A 17,807-nucleotide genomic window follows, 5' to 3' on the forward strand; every position below is an offset into this window, starting at 1 on the left:
GATTTTCCTTCATTTTGTACAACGTTGGTCTTGTAAGCTTTGGACTTTAAATCCTGAAATAGTTTGAATTTCTTCTGCTAAATTTGGCCTTAAAAAAATGAAATGGAAATTTGAGCCTAGGTTTCAAATCTACTTGTCTGCTTATTGCAATCCTGATGAAATCTGATATTTTACTCCCTGTGGAAAAAAAAAATATTTGTCCTTGATGAGTAGAATTTTTGGAAGCCTTTCTTAATTGCGCTGTTAATTTTCCTCTGCCCCCCCCCCCCCCCCCCCCCCCCCCCCTTATGCTTAGCTTGGCACGCTTGCTTTATCCCTTTGGGGACAGAAGGTTGGCATAATCTGCAGGCACCATCCATGTTTTGAGACATTTTTTTTCCCCTTTTGAGTTGCAGCAGTCCAGAAGTTCTTTCTGACTGACCCACTAAGTCCTGATCGTGACAGGGGTCTCTGTAGCGGAAGGTTGTGGGCCTGACCTAGGGAGCACTTGCGTGTGTGGATGTGTGCCCTGTGTGGAGAACCTTGCACATCTGCAGTGGCGAGTGTAGCGCGGCTGCTTGTGCACTTGGAAGAGTTGGAATTCCTTTGGGGATGAGGGAGGCAGAGAAGACTTGCTGTGCATACATCGTGCAGTGCAAAGGGAGTTACAGTTAAGGTTCCTAGATTATGTAGGTGAGCTATTTTATAAATAAAGGATAAACTTTCTTGTTCCTGCCTGGGTTTTTGCACTTGTCTTCTTGCATGCCGTAAGGAATTATTGCTCCAAAGCCTTCCAACAGCTGTGGAACTTACCAAATAATGTAATGTCTAAACTGAAATAGCTTTTGGTTTTTTTCAGTTGTACTGATCACTTTTTAGCTTGCTTAGGTAACTTAACCTACTTTTGATTGTGTTTTTTTCCTTAGGCATGTACCGCTCTGTTCAGTTATTTTTCTCTCTTAAATACAGGGAGACTGCATTGCTCATTGACCCCAAAAATTCCTGTTCTTCATCTCGCCAGTGGGTTGCTCTGGTGGTGGGACATGAACTTGCTCATCAGTGGTTTGGAAACCTTGTGACCATGGTATCTAACCATTAAAAGTTTGCCTGGTTTTCTTTGACATGTGCTTCATATCATGTGTGTGTTTAAGTGCCCCTTAGTAGCAGGCATGCTATCTTTAACATAAAAATATATAAATATTTAAACAGTGCTTTATTACCACTTCCTTCTTTACTAGTATGTTCTTTAGAAGTATTCCTAGATATTTTCTGTGTGAAGTATGTTCGGTTGTTTGAGTATAACCCTAGTTAGAGTTGAGCAGGTGTTCCATGGAAAGGATTTTGGCTAGTTAGATTACTTAGAAGGAATAATCCACTCTTTTCCTTTCAGGTAGGCATGATTCATTCATCAGGCTTTTATACCAAGCAGGTGTAACAGTACCAGTACCAACATGGCAAATTGTTCTGGGCCAGTAGCTGAAAAGTTGCTCAGTAGGAACTCATATGAATTTCTTTGGATCTAGCTGTCTGAATAGTTTGATATTTAAGTCATTTTGGTGGGGATAAAAGTGTATGTGAGACAGCAGGACTGAAATCTTTAAATAAATTCTGTTTAGTGCTAAAATCTGAAACTTTTATCTGTCAGAGCTTCTGCTGTTAACAAATGGCTTCAGCTTACTCTGTTAATTAGATCGGACATTCCTTTTGCCAAAACCCTGCAAACAGATGCTTGAATCCAAATATTTCACAGGTTAGGTATTTTCTTGTATTGCAAGAAACCAGTGTGTTTAGTAAAAAAAAAGCATGGCCTCTGGAGCCCCAGATCTGCATTGTTCTGGCTTTTTGGCTGCTTAAATTAAGTGTGATTGGATGGAAGAAAGAACACAGTGTAAATACTAATTACAACGCTAAGCAAAGTTTGTCAAATTTTGCTATAGCACCATGCCTCTTAAAATCTAGTCAACTGTGTCCATTCCTGTATGTGGTAGCACAAGTAGCTTCCATGTGAGAGCAACACAATATTTAAACACAAAGGTATTATTAGTGTATTTTTAGCTTTTAGTACAGTTGAGCAGCTGGAAGCAAAGAGAGCCAGCATCATGTGACTAGAGAGCACTGTAGGATGCCAGCAAGTGCCTTAGAGACCATTAGTGACCCATGAACCATTCGTGGTCCTTTTGACCGTTGAGAACTGTGTTAGTAAGCTAAAGAATGTCTAAAATTTATATGGAATTAGCTTTTTATTTTCCTTTTGAAGTTCTAAGTCTTCCAAAAATTTTCTTCTGAGAATTTTTGATGCAACTGTGAAATATGAAAAGTTAGGTTGCCAGAGGAATACGGGAGAAAAGTGGGGAGGTGAAAAGATGTCGAGGTCCATCCTAATTGCCCAAGAATCTGTTTTGCAATTGTATTAATCCTTTGGTACCAATTTGCAACCTTGAATTTGCAACCTTGAATTTGGAACCTTGTTTTGGAAACAGATGCAATCAGAAATCTTGAAGAAAATTGGATAGTCTCCACCCTGAAGTGGGGCTTATCTGTGCAGAGCTTTCCTCATGGAAATTCCGCCCTCCCTGGGGTAAATGTTTCATTCATAGTAGGAACAGTACTTTGTGGGGCAGCTTACTGGACTGATGCTGCATCATGTTTGGTTTCATCTGCTTAAAGGGCCTATATCGTCATAGCCATGCTTCTGAGTTAACCACCCCATTCACATTTAAAGAATGGTTGGTAGGTGCAGTTACGGAAAAGGGTGTTTTCGTCCTCAGTATCCATAGCTCATTTCCTTACCTCTCCTACTTCATTAAATATTAGAAGTGAAAGGAAGAATTTCAATGTCAGTGTGACATTCTTATCTTAAAAAAAACAAGCCCACCTCTGGCTGGTGAGAAAAAACTTTTAACTGTTTACTAGACTTCAGGTTTCCATAATCTAGAACACTTGTTCAGATGCCAGGTTTTTGTCTTTATGTAAGCATACTCTTTAGTGAAAAAAGAAACCTCAAACCAAACAAAATAGCAGGTGCTGCTGTTCAGTTTGGGAAAGAGACTGTTGCTGTGTTGCCCACAGTTGCTGCTGGACTGAACTGTAGCCTTGCATGTCACTGACACTTTTCCCTAATCTAGGTAACGTTCATGGCTGTTCCCTCAGTGGCTCTGCTCAGACCTCTAGTCTAGTCGCCAGGAATTTCCTTTCTACCTGATGCAGTTCTCCTCCATGCGGAGTTTCTAAAACTTAAGACAAGGGGAATGCAGTCACTGGGTGCTGATTATTCTTCTTAGGCCCATGACTTCTTTATAGAGAGGAATTTGTGCTTACAGGTGTTGCCTGTTTCTCTGATTTGTACTAAACTAGGCCGTTACCAGCTTCTCTTTGGTGCAAATGTATCATTAATTAAATGAAGCTGTTGGAATTTTGTTCTTTATTCTGCTTTCTTATCTTTCCAGGAATGGTGGACCCATCTTTGGCTGAATGAAGGATTTGCCTCCTGGATTGAGTACCTATGTGTAGATCACTGTTTCCCAGAATACGATATCTGGACTCAGTTTGTTTCTGCTGATTATACACGAGCTCAAGAGCTTGATGCCTTAGACAACAGTCATCCTATTGAAGTTAGTTCTGGTTTTGCTATTGATTGTCTCCTTTTTTTTTTTTTTCTGTTAGCTGTGTGTAAGCTTTTTTCCTATTAAGAAAAAAAGGAAACTTTGGAGTCATTCATGATGTAAAGGAAAACCTAAGGTTGCATTTACACTTTCTGGATTTTCCTCTACTTGAATTAGTATTTCAGAAGTGAGGTTTGAGGATCTAATGATGGCTCCTTCTGGAGTTTTTCTGCTCTACTGACTTGAAAGGGCAAGGTTGTGATCAAAAGTCATCATTATTTGTGTTTTGGTTTGGTTTCTGATCAAAGTGGGTAGTTTTCTGGCCCTTGAGCACAGTGAAGTGTAGCAACTGACTGACTTCAGCGCTCAGCAACATAAACCAAAGTGCAGCATAGCCCAGAGCCTGAGCTACCAAACCTTGCTGGGCTTGTACTGGTTTCCGTCTGAGGCCACCTTAGGTGTTTTCTGCGTTGTGCTCCCAGAACTGTGAGTGTGATGCAGACGGTTCAGAAATCAGTAGGATCTAGCTGGGCTTACAGCTTTAGAGACAAGCAGTAGTTAGGTGATGAAGAGAAGGTGGAAGTATGTTTGACCTATAAACCGGTCCTAACCCAGCCATATGTGAATAAGATTAATTGACTGGGTGCAGAGATTCCACGAAGACAATTTAGTGATGGATATGCATGCGCTTTCTTCAGTGAAAGAACTTCAACACTAGAACGAGCAAAATCAAAATCTTATGGCAGCTTAAATGGTTCTCACTGTTAATTATCCTGTTTACCACAGGTTAGTGTTGGCCATCCCTCCGAAGTAGATGAAATATTCGACGCGATTTCTTACAGCAAGGGTGCATCTGTAATCCGAATGCTGCATGACTACATTGGTGATGAGGTAAAAAGATTGTTGTTAAAAAGCCGAATGTAGATTGTCACATCTTTTTACAGTTAAAAAGACTACTTTTAAAAAGAAATGAAACCTGTTTATTCTCTGTTTTGAAAACTTTTCTCCAATTTGCATTTGGGCTCTATGTGAACTTACCTAGGAGAAATTAGGTACTGGGGAAAATGTGGAAGGAGTTACAGATGTACATATTGATCCTAAGGCACCCTGGCAGATTCTTGAATATAAATGCAGTGTGGAGGGACGATAGAAAAGACCTCTGTTTTGGTGCTATTACATGTTCAATTGTATGTTCCCAGGACTTCCGGAAAGGAATGAATTTATATTTAACGAAATACCAGCAGAAGAATGCCGCTACAGGTAACTGGTGGTTATTATATGCTTTTAAGAAAAGTGATTTCCAGGGACAAACTCTTTAGTGCTGAAGTGATGGATTGTTAAACAGCTGTTTTTCCATCTGAGATAACTGAGGTGCAAGGAAAGAATTGGCTTGTTTCCAGTTTCATACAATGTGTCCCCTGCACAGCCAGAATTCAGCATCCTCTAGGGGTTCTCTGTCTCAGGAGTATGTGGCTGAGGTAATCTGAAAGGACTGCTTTTACCGTTGATAACCATGTCTGCGTAGTAATCTAATTTAGAAATAGAGTATGTTGATTTGCCAAGTAAGCCTCTTGCAAGCTTCCTGTTGCAGTATTGATCGCATGTGTGATTAAACAGTTCAAAGTCTTGTCTAACATCTCGCAGCGCTTTCTTTACTTAAACCTTTTTTGCCTATCAGGCATAAATGTGGAACACTCTGCTCTATCAGCCAAAACAGTCCATGTGGTTCAGTCAGCTCCTTGGGCATAACATATGAAAAACTTAAGGAAAAAGATTCTTCTATTTACCATTTTGATTATTTAATGTTCACTTTCATTATACTGTATCACAATGTTTATTGATTGCGGGTTTTGTTAGTAAAGAAGCTTTCTTCTCCCCTTTCTCCCCCATGAGCAGTTCCAACTCTTTTTCTTGCCTGTTATCTGTTACAATCCCATAAAAACACAACCCAAAATGTGAAGGGCAAACTGGAGTAACAATACAGCCTCCCACCCTCTGGTGCCCATGTAGTGTCCTTAATCGCGTCTGACATGTCAAGACTCTGGGAGTCCTTAGTCAGACTTTTCTCCTGCAGAGGATCTCTGGGAAAGCCTGGAAAAGGCGAGTGGTAAACCTATTGCTGCTGTGATGAATACATGGACCAAACAAATGGGATTTCCGCTCATTTATGTGGAAGCCGAGCAGGTAAATATATCTGTGTCTTTTCCAGGACATGACATCAAAAGTTCTGCCTTTAACTGTGTTACGGGATCCAATTTAGTAGTATCCAATTATTTAAAAGATTCTTTTTGATCAGGAGGCAGTACAGTGGGTTGCTTTGTTTAGTGACGATTCTGTTTCTGAAGGGGGGAGAAGTGCAGCTTGCTTGAGGAACCGCGCAAAGTGATATGGAGTTATTCCACTAGCGCTCTAGATCGTGTGCTTTGAGTTTGCTGACATAGCCCGTTTGCTCTTTGTGTGTGAAATGTGTGTTGGGGGGAGGGAATATCTGACATAGCTCCCCATGCCACATGTTTTGATTCTCCGTCCAGTTTAATTATGCTTATTCTACAGGATTGCAGGGTGAGTGAGGATTACTGGCTGGAGGCTGAAGTCAGACAACAAATTCAAGTGAGAAATAGGGCATGTAACAGTGATTAATGCATTTGAATTATTCTTGAGGTAGCTCCTTTTTCTGGAGGAGAGTACAAGTTACTCGGCTTAACAGAGGGCACATGAATGTATTGTGATATACAGAAGCTGAGATTAGATGTTCTGATAATTCCTTTCTCTCTTTCTTTTTTCTCTCTTTTTGTCCTTCCTCAGCAAGAAGATGACAAAGTGTTGAAGTTAGTTCAGAAGAAATTCTGTGCCAGTGGACCATATACTGGTAAGATGAATGCTAAGACCAGGAATGGAGTGTGTATTACTTTTTATGCAACAGCAGCAATTTTGAGAGATGAAACAGCTGTACTGCAGAGCAGGCAGGTGCTCTGCTTAGGCTCAGGTGTTTAAGTATTTGTTAAACCTTTAGAAAATCTAAGGTTGAATGCTCTCACACATGTGGTTTCTATGTTCTCTTCGCATGGGAGAATGGCAGTCCTCTGCAATCTTTGGTTCAGTTTTCATCCTGAGATGCTTCTCTTCTGATGTCCAGTTTAAAGCCAGTGCTGCCATTTGAGGAGCAATGTAAGCTGCTGGGTTTATAGCAGTGCTGAAATAAAAATGCCTCATATGGAAGCCAGCTCTGTCTTAAGATGCAGATTCCACCCACCTTCCATGCTTTTAGAAACGAAAATGTTTTGGCTTGAAAAGTGATTTAGAGATTCTTGGTTTTTAACTCTAGAACTGCCATTTTCCTTCAGATGTGTGCCTTTTTAGATGTAAATTTAAGTAGCCTTGCTTAAACTGCTGCTGAAACTTGTTTGAACACCAGGCAAAGTTTCTCAGTGTTATGTGCATACTTTTTTTTTCCTTAGGCCTTCCTTTTTATTGTTTCTTCTTTTAGGGGAGGATTTCCCCATGTGGATGGTTCCCATAAGTATTTGTACAAGTGATGACCCCACCTGTGCCAAAATGCAAATATTGATGGACAAACCAGAGCTCACCCTGGTTTTGAAAGACATCAAACCAGACCAGTGGGTGAAGGTGAGTTGTCACAAAGGAGAACATGTTACTGGGAATACATTTGATTGTCACTGTAACATTCCCTTGCGTTTCATTTTCCTCTTTTCCTTTTTAGTTTTTCCCCCCATGGCCCACCCCCCTCCCATCCCCGTGCAGTCTTGTATTTCTTACGGAGGGGCCTCTCTGTGATGCTATTGAATATTGGCTCCTCTTTGCAATGCTTGCTTAGTGTAATCCTTTGCCTTCCAAGAGTAGTCTAGACAATGTAAACTTGAACCTTTTAGGAGTCCGAGCCCAGAAAAACAGTGTGCAATTAGAGGCAGCTTTTGAGTTTAAATGTGGTGGCTTTTTTGGTATCCCATAGTAACCACAGTTTAGTTAAAGTCCATCCTGAGCAAAAATAGTCCTGTTTATCTTTCATTATATGTAGGTTAAGGTTTTCGACTGGCTATTGCCAGACAAGTATAAATCTGTAGGCAAAAAATTTATTGTTGAGGTCCTGTGCAGACACCAGTCAACCTGAATTTAAAAACTGAAAGATGGTAACTGGCTGGGACTATTGCTGTGTGAACTACGGAGGTTGAGAGTAATTTCTAAGCTGGAACTGTATGCCGAGAGGTGACTCCATGAAATAAGAGTTAGTCTCTCTGTATATTAATCGAATCTTCTCGTTTAACTAACATGGGGATTCCAGCTGTTGTGCCTGGATATTCTCTCTGTCTGGGTCCTCCCTGGTAATAGAGGGGCATGAAATGAACAATTCTGAAAATGCCCTGTCTGAATGAGGGTAAAGTTTGGTATTTCTGCCTGCGAAGGCAACAGTTCAGCTCAGTCCAAGGTGAATTTGTGGGACTGCTGGCTGCAAAGTCATCAGTCTGTGAGGTTTTTCAGTGCCATAGACCTGAGGACTGGCAGTTGGACTGCTCAAAATCATAGCAGCAGCACAGGGAGTGACTTCCTGATGAGCTCAGCAGTGTGTTTGGTTTATGCCAGGTACTGTTGTTCAGCCAGCCACACTATTTGACCATCTACACTTAAATGCTAGTAGGCAGTAGCATGTAGCTAGTGTAGGTCGTTGAGCTTACTGGCCTTGAATTGCGTTTACCTTGGGCAGAGGTGCTTCTCCTTTCTTAAGAAAAAGGTTCTGTCAAAATCGAATGGAGCAGGCTGTGGGAGAGAGGTTATGAAAGTTAAGATTCTGGCACCTGCAGTCTCCTGCATTTTATCTTCCTGGTGCATGATTACCCTTAGGTCAGTTAGGATTTACCCCTTTTTTCTCCTTGCTCCTACTTTTAACTCTAGCCTCTGTTTCCTTATGCCAGCGTTCTCTCACCTTCTGTACCTCTTAGTGAGCATTTCCTCTTTGCAATCTTTATAGTCTTTCTCCTTTGGTTATGATTCATTTTTTCTTTTTATGTAAATGATAATGACTGACTTCTCTGACCTCCAGTGCTTTGAGAAATTTCTAGTGGTACAAAAAATGAAAAAGCATTTCCTTATTTGTTCTTTACCTTTAATTGTTTACCCTTTTGGTACTTTTCAGTTAAACCTTGGAACTGTAGGGTTTTACCGTACTCAGTATAGCCCTGACATGCTGGAGAGTTTAATACCAGCGATCAAAGACCTCTCCCTACCCCCTGTGGACAGGCTTGGCCTGCAGAACGATCTGTTCTCTCTGGTAAGCAACTCTTTGCTGTTTGCCTGGTAATGAAAGCTACAGTAACCGCAGAAATTGGTGTCTGAAGAGTCAGTCTCAGTTTCTGGAGGCAAAGTGCCATTGGGATTACTGCATACATCTAGCTATTAATTAGCTTGACAAGTTCTAACTTGTATTACAAGACTTAAATCCTATGGAAGCAGTCTGCCTATAACTCCTGCTGCACTGTTCTCTGTAGGGGTGTATTATACTATAGGGGTTTTGACAAAATTGTTTTGAGAACTTGCTTTCTTGCACCTCGTCAAAATAAGGATATTTTAATGATCCCCTCAATGACACTTATCAAATGCTATCAGCACCGTGTGCTTTATTCCATTGGGCTTGTTGTAACTGTCCTCCACTGGAGGAGGTGGCTGTTGGGGTTTCTTACTTTTAAAAAGCAAAGTGTTGCTAGCTCTGAACAATTAGTTACTGTACTCTGTAGTTCAGATTGTACTTTCTTATTCTTGCTAGTCGGCAAGTATATGGAAACTACAAAATGTGGGTTTGATACCCTGCCTCTCTAGCTTTAAAGGTTGTAACTCTTGTCGTGGCTTAGTTGAAGGGGTTTGAAACTGTACCCTAAGTCATTTCCCAAACACTGCAAGACTAATCGGACAGAAAAACGAGCAAATAATACATGCAGGTATATTGTGTTAGACTCCTAATTTGCCAGAATAATACAAACGCTGGAGAAAACAGGAAATTCAGTAAGTCAAGAGCAATGGGCAAGAATATTACAAGTTGGGAGCCATCACCCTAGGAATGAGGATCGGGGCAGCGTCAGTTTTAATCATGTTTTTATCACAAGTGAATATAGCTTAGCTAGTGACAACTGATCTTCACCACATTTTCGGTATCGTAAATTACTGGTCTGGTTCCAGATTAACAAAAGCCTAAGCATTCTGGTTGGAGAATACCTACTGTAGGTGTTATCAACCGATACTGTCGGTGTTATCAACTGCATTAAGCATAGAAGTGTTTTTTATGATGCTGTGGAGCAGTTAATACAAAATTTTTCTGGCAGAGGTGGAAAGGCAGTACTACTATCAATTAATGGGAAGCAGCAAGCAAAAATGACTTCTGCAGTTTTATACTCTCCATTTAGCAAAGAGCAAACCCTAAATCTCTAAATCTTTACAGTGTTTAGTTAAAATAAGGTTTTGGTGGGTGTAGTATCTGGCTGAGAATAACTCTGGGGGTTTGCTTTTTCTTGCAAGCATTGCTGCAGTTTTAAGTGACTTAATCTCCTTGTCTGTTTCTTGTTTGCAAAATGTCCTTATAATGACATAGCTGTCTCCTTGTAAAGTGCTTACCTGTGTATAAAAAGCATTGTGTGCCATGGAGCAGACGGCTAAGGTGCTTTGACTAGCGTTAACTCACCTCCACAGAACCCCACGACAGGGAAAATAGAGTTTATATGCAGGCTGTGCAAACTGAACAGGGAAGACTGTAAAATAATGTGATGAGCTATTAAATGTCTTAATTCTATTTGGTAGTAAGATTAATCTGTGTCTTTTCCTCTCCCAGGCCCGAGCTGGAATCATTAGCACTGTAGAGGTTCTAAAAGTCATGGAAGCTTTTGTGAATGAGCCCAATTATACTGTGTGGAGCGACCTCAGCTGTAACCTGGGAATTCTCTCAACTCTCTTGTCCCACACAGACTTCTATGAGGAAATCCAGGTGTTCGTGAAAGATGTCTTTTCACCAATAGGGGAGAGACTGGGATGGGACCCCAAACCTGGAGAGGGTAGGAAACTTCTGCTGTGAAATCCTGTAGTGGTTTTCGAAAACTCATGTGTAAATAAGCCATCAAGATTTTGGGAAAGGGGAGAGAAGGGAGGAAGAGGAGTCTGAAGTAGGCGTGCAGGGGTATTTTTATACTTAAAAACTTTCGAACACAAAGCCCCAAAACAAACCTCTGTTATCAGGCAGAAGTTAAAATGGTAAAACATTTCCCTACCTGATCACTGACTGATAAAAATTCTTTGCTTTAGCTTTGCATCTGTTGGAGTGCATGAAACTTCTTAGACTACAAGGATGGAAAGCCATGTACGTGCATGTTTACTTGTCCTAGTCAGCCCTGTTGTAGATGCAAAAGGTTAATATTACTGACTTGGCTCAGGTTACAGGCCTAGCCTGTTGTGTTTGGGCTGGAATCATATCCTGACTCTCACCGTAAAATAAAAATATCAATGTATTCTCCAGCTGGCACCAATGAGAGTGAGAAAAGGCCTTTAGATATCCTCAAGCATGTGGAAGGATTGTTATACACCTCTGCCCTGATCACTCTAGGTGGAAGAGCACTTAATTGTTGAATTGTGTCTCCAAATAATTTTTTTTTTTTTTCCTCCTACTCACTCATTAGGTCATCTAGATGCCCTTCTGAGGGGTCTGGTCCTGGGCAAACTAGGAAAAGCTGGGCACAAGGCAACGTTAGAAGAAGCTCGACGCCGATTTAAGGACCATGTAGAAGGAAAACATATTCTGTCCGCTGATCTGAGGAGTCCTGTAGGTTATTGTAAATTTTAATTCCGAAAAGACTGTCCCCCACTTGGCACTGTGTGCATCAAACTCTTTTTTTCTTTCCAAGAGTCCATTGAACCCCTCTTTCTAAGAATAGGGAAGCTAGAGGAAACCAGTGCCAAGGTATGAGACCAGCTGGTTTTGGCAGAGGTGGTGGGAGCTTGGATAAGTCCAGTTATGAAGCAAGTGATACTGTGGAGCATGGTAGAAACATCCCTGTGTTTCTTGAAGCAAGTAAGCCTCATCTGACCTGGCCAATACTTAGTTATGACTAACAAGTTCAGTTGTACCCATGCTGACTGCCACAGAACAACTCTGGTCTCTAGATGATGTTGCTTTTGGGGTTTTGAAGACTACTTGAAGTGCAGTGCCAAACCCGAGCTGACTTCTAATCATTTACATCCATCCATGACCAGCTTACATCCTCCAGGTTTAAAAGCACCGTGGTAAACTGCAGGGATTGTGGGAGAGCTCTGCAGGCGTCAGCTTGGTCCTGCAGAGCACAAACTCTAACTATGGTGGATGTGGATGGAGTGTATGTGAAGTACTTACTAGCTAGGTGTTGCGTGGCACAAAGATTTCTTGTTCTGGTGTTTTGCTGTGGTTGACATTACCAAAATTTTGCTGAAACTGGGGAAGAGGTAAAGGAGTTGATGCATCTCTCAAATCCAGTCTCAAAACATAAAGGGATCAGTGCTGGTGTCTTCCAGATCTGCTCACTTGTCTGAAATCTAACCCAAATATGTAGAAATTGATTGTTGCGTTTCTAGAAGTGTGGTTTTTTTGAAGGACCTTCCTTGTTTATGCTCTGTCTTAGGTATATGTAACTATTTTGAAGCATGGAGATAGTACTACTTTAGACACTATGCTGAAGGTGAGTGCGCGCTCTGTTGTTAACACTGCCAGCTTATGCCATGAAAAGCTAAATAGTCCACCCTGCAAGTTGCTTTAAGGTGTAGTTTATCTGCAAGCAGGCTCAATCCAATGTTTTGCAGAAGATGTGAACACTAGGGCTTCTTTACGTTGTTCCTTGGTCCATGTGTAGTGTGAAATTGCCACCTAGTGGCATCTCTCATTTTAGGATTATTTTTCATTCCTCGGAGGCACGGTCCTACTTGACCTTACATAAACAGCGGTGAAGATCAGTTTATTACTAATGGTACTTCCTGATGATGTACGTGTAATGAGGTCCATAACGTGGTTAGCTGTGCAGGATGATTCATGAACAAGTTCAATTTGTCACGTCCTAGGCTTGAAGGCTAACCTAGCAGCTCTAGCATATACAGCAAGGTCAGTAGTGCTAGGTTAAGAAGTCAGCGTTTAATACCATGCACTAATATTATTCACTTTGGCTTTGAAGCTTCACAAGCAAGCAGATATGCAGGAGGAGAAGAACAGAATTGAACGAGTTCTTGGAGCCATCTCTCAGCCAGAACTGATTCAAAAAGTTCTCACCTTTGCACTTTCAGTAAGTTATTGGAAAAGCTGCTGCTTCCTTACCTTGGGAGAATAAGTGCGTTCAGAGCACTCGGGGATAGAGCCCTGTGTGCATATAATGTGCTAGAATAGCAGAAATAGTCTTAACGATTAAATCTGAGCTGTATCTTAAAAGTATGTGAGGAAAAGAAAAGCTATTGTTGACAGATTAGGTGCAGAAATGCATAAAGACAACATGCTGTATTTGTTGTAACAGTCTTGAATGCTTGTCTACATTTTCCTCTTCAGGAAGAGGTACGTCCCCAGGACACGGTATCTGTTATTGGTGGAGTAGCTGGAGGCAGCAAGCAGGGGAGGAAAGCTGCTTGGAAATTTGTTAGGGACAATTGGGAGGAACTTTATAATCGATACCAAGGTGGATTCTTAATATCCAGACTAATAAAGGTATGTACAGCTGTGAGAAAAGTCCCATTCACCTACATGATCAAAACTAAACTGTTACATTTGAAATGCTAAATGCTTACCCTTCGTCAATATTTTTTTTCCTTCAGCTAACAGTGGATGGATTTGCAAATGATAAAATGGCTGCAGAAGTTAAGGTAAGAAATTTCAATTAAAGAAGCAATTAACCTCATCTCTGACAACCACTGTGTGCTCTAGACTGTGAGCACCTGATGGAAGGGCCATGAGTTTCTGTGCGGTTTTTGGTTTTGAAATGTGGCTCTGTCTCTGACTCTTTTGACTGTTGCCTAGTCCTCTAGTTGCACTGCTTTAGGTTGAGTTATTTTACTGAAATACCTTAAATTAGCATTTTCACAAAGTAATGTGCAGCTTCTAGTGATATCAGTTTCGTTAGTTTTAAACATTCATTTTAAACTTTTATAAAATCCAGCACAGTCTGTAGCGGTGGTGTTGAGACTCCCCAAAAGACAGCCTTTAAAGATAAATGTAGCAAAATTGATAGCAGTTACAACTTCCATAGTAAGCTGAGCCTTACAGCACCACTTTCTTTCTCCCCAGACTGACAGGGCACATTTGGGGCTGTCGGCGCTAGCACCCAGGGACACCCTGGGGGAATGAACGTGGCGGATTTTGGCTAAATTCCGTACCAGAGGTCCACATTTTATGTGGTCATTTGTTCTGTGTACTAAGAGCAAGGCTTTGACACAAGGCAAATTAATGGGTTTGCAGAGAGCCTGTCTTGAAGTCGGTGGCTCAAGGTGATGCGATTTCATCACCGGACTCGAGCATCCCCTCTGACCTGGGAGTGCAGGCACTGGTCTTGGTAGAGTTTTGAGAATGTGTGTAGATTTTATTTAGTCATTGCCCGCACTTCTACAGAGACTCCTTCTTGGAAGAAGAAACTTAAAAATACCACTTTCTTAAGTGAAACTTAATTACCACTTTCTGGTTAGGGAAATGCTCAGGAGGAATTCTTATTTCAAAGATAAGCTGAGCCATGAGCTCTATCTATTGTTTTTTATCATCTAGTGATGTCTTGTTAGAAACGATTCAGTAGCATAAGTGATTTTACAGAGAAATCTTGCACTATACTTTTTTTTTTCTTAGAGAACACTACAAAACATTTACCAGAACAATCATCCATAACTAAATCATAAGTACTTTCCAAGAGAACTTCTTGAGATGGTACACCTAGCTTTTAGCTAGAGTACTTACTGTGTCTGAGTCTCGATGTCACCTTGTAGTGTGCATTAGTGTGAGGTGATCTGCCAAATACTGGGAAAAGCCTGCTTGTGGGAAGAAGGGGATGAGTCTCGGCTATGCCAGCTTTACTCTACCCTTTCCCCAGTTGTAAAGTGCAGAGTCACGGCAGCCTCTGGTGCAGTTTCTTCGCAGGGATCAATACTGTTGATTCTGGAGGAAGAAATGTGAGACTATTCAGCAAAACTCTTGAGTGCTGCCGGTGCTTGGAGGTCATTATGCAGCTTGGCAAGAGGCCGAGGTAGAATGCTAAGAAATCTGATACCTGGACAAATGCTTTTGCAAAATGGCCTTGGGCTTCCGTTAGTGTCTTCTTCCAAGTATCCAGAAATACACACTTGATTTGCTGCTCGTTTGTTTGCCTCCCTGTGAGGGACTGAATTCATCTCTCCCAGTGCTGCTTGCTGTCCCTGGCAGCAAGGACAAGATGGGACAGGAGGCAGCGTTTGGGCTGGTTTGTAGAAATGCTACCGTGGCTTTCCTTTAGCAGAGAAACGGAGGCATTTTGCTGTTCCCAACTTGGGATTACACGTCTTGCCAACTCGGCAAGCACCTTGCACATCTTTCAGAGCCTGTGATGGTGGTGGGAACAGATAGCATGAGCTAGAGTCAGATAAGGAACGTAATTCACCAAAGCATTTCTATATGACCTAGGGAATTTGGGGACTTAAAAGCTGTAATTCTGTCTATGCCTGTTTATACCCTTATGGATGGTTGTGTGCTTTTTATACAGGCCTTCTTTGAGAGTCACCCAGCTCCATCGGCAGAACGCACTGTCCAGCAGTGCTGTGAAAATATTCTGCTGAATGCAGCTTGGCTGAAGCGGGACGCCGAGAACATCCACCAATATTTTCTGCAGCGCAAGGCCCCACCAGCCATGGTGTGAATCTGTGCATGCCACTGCTGCAGTCCTGCTGCCGCCTCATGGGGAGAGGGAGGAGCTACCCAACAGCTGATTCATATGCCAAGAATTTGGAGTCTTTTTCTCAAACCAATGGGGATTGGACAATGAATGTAGTTAACTGGTTCCTGCTCACACTCCAGATTTAAATTCTATTAAAATTATCAGCAATTCAGCAAAAAACAGAAAAAAAAAGAGAGAAAAAAATCTGTAAATATGATAGTAATAAAATAGAGCATAACAAAACTGTGAAACTTCCTCAAGCCTTGTCAGTGGTTAAAATATTTAACACCCCCCTCCTGACACTCTTATTGACAGATGTTCTGTTTTTTACACCCTCCCCCAGCCCTCCCCAAAAAAAGGAAACCAGTGGTTTCTAGGTCAGTGGAATTTTGTGGAGAATCTGGGGCAGGAATGGGTTAATGCCTCTGAGCGTTGTGTGGAACAGGTCAGTTGGAAAGGCAGGTAGCTGGTATAACATAGAGTCTGTGCATCATTCGAAGTGCGAGGTTTTGGGGAGATGTTCCTGCAACCCCCCCCCAATCCAAGGATAGTAGGTTCCCTCCCTTTTGTGTTACCTCTCAGCAAAAAGAAAAATGTTCTGTTGCTCTTCGGTTTTTCTCCTTGGTTCTACTTGCTGATGTCCTTCTTAGAGATAACGGAATTGTAAGGAAACATCTTTCATAGCCACATTAAATAAGAGAAAGATACATGCAATTTTTTTTTTTCTTACTAAATTGCACCCTCAAAATGCATGCAAATGAGGAGATGATTACTGTGTGACTGGTTCTCCTGGCTGCTGTTAGGGCAGGTCTCTTCTGTTCAAGACACCGTTACTTGTCTAAAAGATCCAGCTTGTTCAATCTCCTCATGGCCGTAGCAACACTAGCTTTTCGTTCCTTTCTGTGATGTTGATGGTAATTTGATTCAGAAGCCTTAAATTAGTTATGACTGGCGTGATGATGAAGTCTAAGCTGTGTGCCATCATTTACTTCACAAAGCAGCGTGGTCTACTAACCAGACACAACACCCTCTAATACAAAGGTTGGAGTTCCATATATTTTATTTTTTTTTCCTTTAACAGGAATTCGTATTTGGTGTGGCTTAACTGTATTTCAGAAGGTCATCAGACTAACTGTCAGACTGCTTCCCTGAAACATTTTTGTGCTATTGTTTAAAAAAAAAAAAAAAAATTAAAACAGTTGGCGTTAATAAAAATGTCAATGTGAAATTCATGTCCTGATCTTGTGTTCTGTTTGAAGCCTGAAAGAGTGTTGCTGCTTTCAAAGGACCTAAACCTCTGAGGGAACAGCGGAGGTCACGTGTCGATGGTGTCTTTAACAGCCCCAAGGAAACCCTTGTTCTCAGCCTTCTCCTCTTCTGCTATCAGTGCTAGGTCTTAGGGCAGCTGAATGAGCACATACCGTACTGATCGTAAGTAGATCTTGTGTAATCTGAATAAAGATTGTAGTCAAGCGCTAAAGAACTAACCAGGGCAGAATTTGGAAAGGAAGGGAAAGGAAAGGGGGGGGGGGGAAACCCTGTGAGTAAACAAATTTCTGTTAAACACTTGAAAAGCTGAGGGACTCTGCAAGAGGGAAATAGTATTGTGCAAATGCTGCTGATGCCAACCACGACGAGCCAGGGCAGGGCTACACACCAGAAATGGGCAAGTTTGGGCAGGTTTATAGTAAGTGGAGGTGCAGTGCTCCTGAATTTTATCGCACTGGTTGGTATCCCTTGGGCTAGTGTGGCTACATGGTCAGAAACGAGATCGAAACAGGAATTCTGTTTGTCCCGAGTCATATCTGTTAACTTGACTGCTGTTTTTTCCTGCTGTCAGCACTGCAGATCCAATGTAATTTCGGAAGAGTAAGCTGGTTTCTCTTCTGCTTCTTGCACATTGACAAAATAACATGCAAAGTTGTGATTCCAGCATGACTGGTGATGTATGAAATGAGAAGTACTGTAGCTGCAAGTTGAGGTGATCTTGTTTTGACTTTAAACAATGCAAATGACATGCAAGCAGTTGAAGGAGAGTGACAAAAATAACAAGCTTGTGGTCACTGAGCAAACTGAATAGTCTCGGCAGACTGACTAGTCCTAGTCTCTTCTGCATGCAAAGAAAGTAGATTTTAATTCTTCGTGAAAGTAAGTTTGGGATTTGTCCACTTAATAGGAAATAATTTTTTTTTTTTTTCCATTGGAGACAAACTGATGCTCAGGAGAGGGTCAGGATAAGAACAGCAAGAGTTATTGTGGATGAGGAAAGAGATGAAACGGGGCTCACATGATGATTAGTGAGGATATTGCCCGTAAGAACTGAGTGTATTCACTG

General features: G+C 41.5%; 1 protein-coding gene across 1 annotated transcript in view; it reads left to right on the forward strand.

The window, feature by feature from the left end:
- Positions 1–16,704, forward strand: part of NPEPPS (aminopeptidase puromycin sensitive) — a 39,733-nt gene extending 23,029 nt beyond the window's left edge. Inside the window, exons 9-23 of the mRNA XM_055697448.1 lie at positions 949–1,063; positions 3,426–3,590; positions 4,368–4,472; positions 4,781–4,841; positions 5,656–5,765; positions 6,387–6,450; positions 7,069–7,208; positions 8,731–8,865; positions 10,414–10,633; positions 11,252–11,394; positions 12,227–12,283; positions 12,770–12,877; positions 13,135–13,290; positions 13,398–13,445; positions 15,302–16,704. Of these exons, the coding sequence (XP_055553423.1) occupies positions 949–1,063; positions 3,426–3,590; positions 4,368–4,472; positions 4,781–4,841; positions 5,656–5,765; positions 6,387–6,450; positions 7,069–7,208; positions 8,731–8,865; positions 10,414–10,633; positions 11,252–11,394; positions 12,227–12,283; positions 12,770–12,877; positions 13,135–13,290; positions 13,398–13,445; positions 15,302–15,454 (1,780 nt within the window). The 3' untranslated portion in view covers positions 15,455–16,704. The remainder of the gene's footprint in view (positions 1–948; positions 1,064–3,425; positions 3,591–4,367; positions 4,473–4,780; positions 4,842–5,655; positions 5,766–6,386; positions 6,451–7,068; positions 7,209–8,730; positions 8,866–10,413; positions 10,634–11,251; positions 11,395–12,226; positions 12,284–12,769; positions 12,878–13,134; positions 13,291–13,397; positions 13,446–15,301) is intronic.
- Positions 16,705–17,807: the final 1,103 nt, after the last annotated feature.

The sequence above is a fragment of the Falco cherrug genome, chromosome 20 (assembly GCF_023634085.1).
Source record: "Falco cherrug isolate bFalChe1 chromosome 20, bFalChe1.pri, whole genome shotgun sequence".
NCBI lineage: Eukaryota > Metazoa > Chordata > Aves > Falconiformes > Falconidae > Falco > Falco cherrug.